General features: G+C 45.4%; 1 protein-coding gene across 1 annotated transcript in view; it reads left to right on the top strand.

The window, feature by feature from the left end:
* Nucleotides 1-1,370: 1,370 nt before the first annotated feature.
* The window catches only part of LOC311247027 (protein unc-13 homolog C-like), a gene marked incomplete at both ends in the record, with an annotated part of 325,735 nt that continues 321,105 nt past the window's right edge, over nt 1,371-6,000 (top strand). Inside the window, 2 exon segments of the mRNA XM_084337310.1 lie at nt 1,371-4,388; nt 4,509-5,622. Of these exon segments, the coding sequence (XP_084193436.1) occupies nt 1,371-4,388; nt 4,509-5,622 (4,132 nt within the window).

Genomic DNA, 6,000 nt, shown 5'->3' with positions numbered 1-6,000 from the left:
GTTAGCCTGTCTCTATAGTCATGAGACCGGACGCATCAAGCTCTAAACTCTGGAACTAATGTGGAGCAGCTGTCAGTTCCTCTCTCCACAACAAATACCTCTCTCTCCACTCCGTGGCCTCTTCCATTTTGCAACAAATACACACCTCTGACGGCCACGGCAAGCTGTTCATCCTCAGACATCATCTTACCTTGACTCGAAGGTTCCCAGCCCCTGTTCTGTTATCCTCGAGCAGCCTTCGTGTCTTCTACTACATGACTGTAACTGTAATCTGTCGCCAATACAACCACATCGCTAATGATTCAGCACACGCATGCGGCATCAATGAAATTGAAATGAGAACTGGGAAACTCAACGGATTATGTTGGACACATCATTGTCACTGGCGTTATCATCGTCACTGTCGCTGTCATTGTTATCATCATCATCATCATCATCATCATCATCATCATCATCATCATCATCATCATCATCATCATCATCCATTAATAAATGGACCCAGTCCACTCTCCACCCAGGGTTCATTGGATGCCTCCTGCTTTAGAATGTGGGTTTATGAATGTGGCCATTTGCTCTATTGAGACTGATTGACTTTGTCTGTCTGTCTGTCTGTCTGTCTGTCTGTCTGTCTGTCTGTCTGTCTGTCTGTCTGTCTGTCTGTCTGTCTGTCTGTCTGTCTGTCTGTCTGTCTGTCTGTCTGTCTGTCTGTCTCTCTTTCTGTCTGTCTCTCTTTCTGTCTCTCTTTCTGTCTGTCTCTCTTTCTGTCTCTCTTTCTGTCTCTCTTTCTTTCTCTCTGTGTCTGTCCCACCCTCCCTCCTACCCCCTCCCAACTCTCCCTCCTAATGCTAATGGAATTATAGGATGATTTGCTGTGATGTTTGGTCAATGTCGTTAACTCAGCTTTAATTAGATCAAACTAAATAATTGTGGTTTTAGATTTCATCCTTATCAATCTACAGTGCACAGTTCTGTACAATAGCTTTGCGGATTGCCCACTGTGAAGCGAAACATATAACTTGTGGTTTTGGTGGAAAACGCTTGTTTTATCTCAGCAGTGGCATATAACTCATTCTCTTTTTATAGTGCATGCTAGTTAATTGTGCTACTTTGTGTATTTTACATGGAGAGTGAACCACACATATGTAAACAAAATGTAATCTAAATATGCTCTATTTTTTTTCTTTTTCAGACCATAGCACCATTTGTCCCGAGGAGGTCCATGGGATTTTATAACCTTTGCAGAGTCTCCAATGAAACTGGTTTTAGTTAATCAGAGCTGGTCTTCTATTGTCAAGTACAAATTGATTGTCCCTGGTTCCAAGCCAGCTCTGCTTCTCTGCACGAGATAGAAGACTACAGGATTGCCATCCATGGTTTCTGCCCTAATCAAGACCATACCATCCTGCATTGAAAAGATTTGCAAAGGAATGTTTACAAAGAAATTGGCAAATCCCATAAAGAAGAAAGAGAGTAGTGAAAATAAAGAGCCCAAATTAACCACTAATTTGCAAGCACGTAATCCGACTTTCTCCACTACTCTTAAGACCACTGTTAAAAAGATTTCCAAATGCTCTTCGGCAGGTAACATATCTCTTGAGGAAGACGACGGCAAAAGCGACTGCTCATCACTCTCGCCCACATTTAGTTACCGTGTGGCTATTGCGAATGGACTCCCAAAAAACGCTATTCTGTTAAATAATAATGAAAGTATCTTTCCGGAAGTTTCTATCAACACCAGCTATACTGACTCCGTGAGTGAGACTAAACCCGTCTGCAGACTGGATGAACACAAATCTCACACCATGCCTGTAAGACGGAACAGGAAGAGTCTCATCAGTCTGGCTCCTTCTGATGGTAGCTCAGAGGGCGAGCGGGTGGAGCGCTCCAGTCTGCACACGCTCCGGCTGGGCGCCCTGCGCAAGCTGAGGAAATGGAAGAAAAGTCAAGAGTGTGTCTCCTCAGACTCCGAGGTGAGCAACTGGAGGAAAACGTTGGGCATTCGGAGCAAGTCCCTGGACCGCGCTGGCCGGCAGCAGAAGAGCTCCACCCTGGAACCTGGGTCCTCCTCCACGGGATGTATAAGTCAGACCCAGGACGTGATGGAGATGATCTTTAAGGAGCTGCAGGGCATCAGCCAGATAGAGACAGAGCTCTCGGAGCTTCGCGGCCATGTTAATGCCCTAAAGAGCTCTATTGATGAAATCTCCAGCAGTGTGGAAGTGGTACAGAGTGAGATCGAGCAGCTCCGCTCAGGGTTTGTCCAGTCCAGGAGGGAAACACGTGACATCCATGACTACATAAAACAGATTAGCCACCAGGCCAATAATGCAACCCTCAGGTTCCTAAATGTTCCAGAGGAAAGGTCAGAGAAAACAGAGTGCGTAATCTATAAAATTTTGAAAGATAAAATGGGATTTATTGATGCACATAAAAATATTAAGATAGAGTTAGCTCACAGGTTAGGTCAACAGAGAGAATGTTCCAATGCAAAACCTCGCCCTATTATTGTTATCTTTGCAACACCCCAAGATAGAGATGTTGTCTTGAAAAAATGCTATAAACTTAAAGGGACAGGTATTACTGTCACCACTGATAGCTTAAACCAGGAAGGGAAGGAGCGGAAAGACAAAGCAATGTCTTCTTCACAAACCTATGAAAGCATGGACATAAAGGTCTCAGGAAAGGACAAGGTAGTAGAGAGTGATGACTGGGACTCAATGGACAGTGATAAAGAGCTAGATGAGTTGAGCAGGAATAAATATGCAATGGTGATTTCAAAGCCTGTTCACAAAAGTAAATCAGAGAAGAGGAGGTCCCATGACCACAGTCGGTCGGGTGATGAGGCAGGGTATTCAGGCTCAGTTCACTATGCAGACGAGACATATGATGACCCAGACAAACATGGCAAAGCGTACTACTCTGACTTGACCCCTGGCTGGCTTTCCCAGAGTGACTACTCTACCCCTAAACTCAGCCGCTCAGAGTCGGACTGCTCTAAACTCTGCCAGTCATACTCTGAAGACTTCTCTGAGAGCCAGTACTTTACACGGGCCAATGGCTGCACCCTGCTGTCCTCCTCGGATCAGGAGCTATGGCAGAGAAAACAAGAGGACATGTCCACTTCTTGGTATGCTAGCCCTATCCACCCACTGAGCCAGGAGAATGCACAGTATACCGAACATAATGAGGTGGAGACCACAGAAACCATCGATAGTGGGGTGAGTAATGGACTAGTCTGCATGTCTGGTGACAGAAGCCACTACAGCGGCTCCCAGCCTTCTCTGCAGGGCGACCTTTCTCCCTGGAAAGACTGGCATCACCTGGAGCAAGGTGCTGACTCTGGCCTGGATGCCTCTATAGAAGTCAGCAGCCCGTTCGACCCCTCAACCATCCCTGGATTCCCAGAGAACATCACAAAATGTCAGGAAGTTGATTTACAGTTTGAGGGGGATGAAGATTTCATGATGCTTGACAGAGACTCCTCCCTTCCGCCTGTCACTGTCACCACTCACATCATCCCCCCTATTTCAGAGAGGGAGCCTGTCATTAAAACAACCGTTCGTCATTCTAAAGAGGGATCTAAAGTAAAAGAAAACACAAAAGTTATATCTAAAGAGGGCCCTAAAGCCACCTCAAAAGCCACTCATAAAGCAGCAACTAAAGTGACTCATAAGGAGGAAAGCCCAAAAACATCCCCTAAGGAAGCTCCTAAGGTGTCTGCTAAGGTTGCACCTAAAGTGGCCTCTAAAGCAATCTCTAAAGACTCACCCAAGGAGGTTCCTCAAATAATAGCTAAAGAATCTCCTCAAGAAACCCCTCAAGTAACCCCAAAAGAGAGTCCTAAATTCACTTCTAAAGAGGCCACTAAAGTCACCACTTACGAGGCCACTAAAGTCACTCCTAAAGAGGCCACTAAAGTCACTCCTAAAGAGGCCACTAAAGTCACTCCTAAAGAGGTCACCAAAGTCAGTCCTAAAGAGGCTATTAAAGTCAGCCCTAAAGAGGCCACTAAAGTCAGTCCTAAAGAGGCCACTAAAGTCAGCCCTAAAGAGGCCACTAAAGTCAGCCCTAAAGAGGCCACTAAAGTCAGTCCTAAAGAGGCCACTAAAGTCAGCCCTAAAGAGTCCACTAAAGTCAGTCCAAAAGAGGCTGCTAAAGTTACTCCTAAAGACACTTCTAAACTGAATTCTAAAGACACTTCTAAAGAGGAAACTAAAGTCACTCATAAAGTGACCACGAAAGATAGCCCAACAGTGACTCCTAAAGAAAGCCCTAGAGAGTCACCTAAAGAAAGCCCTAAAATAACTCCAAAAGAGAGCCCTGTTGCAACTCCTAAAGAGTCCCCTAAAGAGTCTCCTAAGGATTTCCCCAAAATTATAGCTAAAGAGGTGACTCAAGTCACTCCAATAGACGGCCCAACAGTTGCTGCCAAAGAGGTTCCCAAAGAGGCTGCAACATTGACCCCTAATGAGGGTCCAAAGGAGATCCCTAAAGCAGTCTCTAAAGAGGCCTCCAAAGAAGTCCCTAAGGAGGGACCTAAAGGGGCACCTAAGCAAGCCACTAAAGCAACCCACAACGAAACATTTCCTGAACTAGACATAAATCATAGCTTTCACCAGACCCAGAATAAATCTGCAACCATGTATCGCAGTCAGAGTGAAATTCGGACAGAAAAGGTGGAAGAAGTTCCAAAGTCCTGGAGTAGCAGGCTCAGCATAGATCTTAGCGAGAAGTCCTTCGGTTTTGGCTTCGGTTCATCACTGCAGAGGGCAAAGTCGGCCCTGGAGGTTGTGTGGAAGTCAGGTTCTCCGGGTGCCCCAGCACCCCCAACACCTCCTGTGGAACCCACCAACTCTTCCTTCATGGGCCGCTTCCGCACCCTCCCCACTTCCAACACCAATGACTCCACCACAACTAACATCTCAAACACAGAACCCTTTGTCTACAAGGATAAAGAAGAGAAACCAGCTGCAGCTGCAGAAGATGGGAACCAACCATTGGACAGTGAGACCCACTACGTTGAAGTGATGGAGCAGGTGCTAGCTAACCTGGAGAACAAAACTAATGACAACGAGACAGAGGAGGCTGAGCAGCCTGTTCAGGAGTGTGAGACTTCTCAGGACTATGATGTGTCTGATGGCCTTGAAACTTCTCAAGACAATGAGGCTTCTCAGGATTTAGAGGCCTCTCATGATTTAGAGGCCTCAGAGGACTTTGAGGCAACTCAGGAGGCACGTATACTCGAATATGACTGCAGACAGGAAGAGCATTATGATGAAGAGTACAGTGAGGACTATGGAACCCAGATCACTGAGACTACCGCTGAGTATGACGCCATGGTGGAGTATGTAGACGTAGAGGAGCCAGACGAGATGGACGACAATGAGGAGACAGAGGAGATGGATGAGGAGGAGGACTTGGAGGAAGTGGAGGAGATAATGGACGAGGCCACTGAGGTGTCTGAGAAAGTCGAACAGCAAGAAGATGAAAACAAGAATGTCCCAGAAGAGAAGCCTGCAGAGGCCCCGCCAAAGAAGCGTGTCCGTCCAACGTTCAAGGAGGCAGCATTGAGGGCCTACAGGAAACAGATGAGTGAGTTGGAGCAACAGATCCTGGCTGGAGGTATGAGTCTATATTATATGTTCTTATGTGTCTGCCAAAGTGTCACTGTAATGTTTTAATGATTGTAACCTATAATTTATTTACCACATGGCAATAGCAAACGAGATTGAGGATGAAGAGGGATGGTGTGGGCATATTAAACACTAATTATTAAATATACCACCATTATTACAGAGACTATAGATTTTAGAGAAGATTTTAGAGAAAGTAGCAATGTAAATGCCAACAATACCTCTTGTTAGAGGGTTATAGAGTTAATTACCAACTGCTCACAATACACTAGTATATTTAGGTTATGTTTAGGGTTAACAATGCAATGCAAATATGAGCAAAAGAAAGAAATAGCACTACATTAATGTTTTTTTGTGTTATTCGTAA

The sequence above is a fragment of the Notolepis coatsorum genome (genome assembly GCF_963971535.1).
Source record: "Notolepis coatsorum genome assembly, chromosome: 20".
Classification (NCBI taxonomy): Eukaryota; Metazoa; Chordata; class Actinopteri; order Aulopiformes; family Paralepididae; genus Notolepis; species Notolepis coatsorum.
This window is presented reverse-complemented; position numbering and strand designations above follow the sequence as displayed.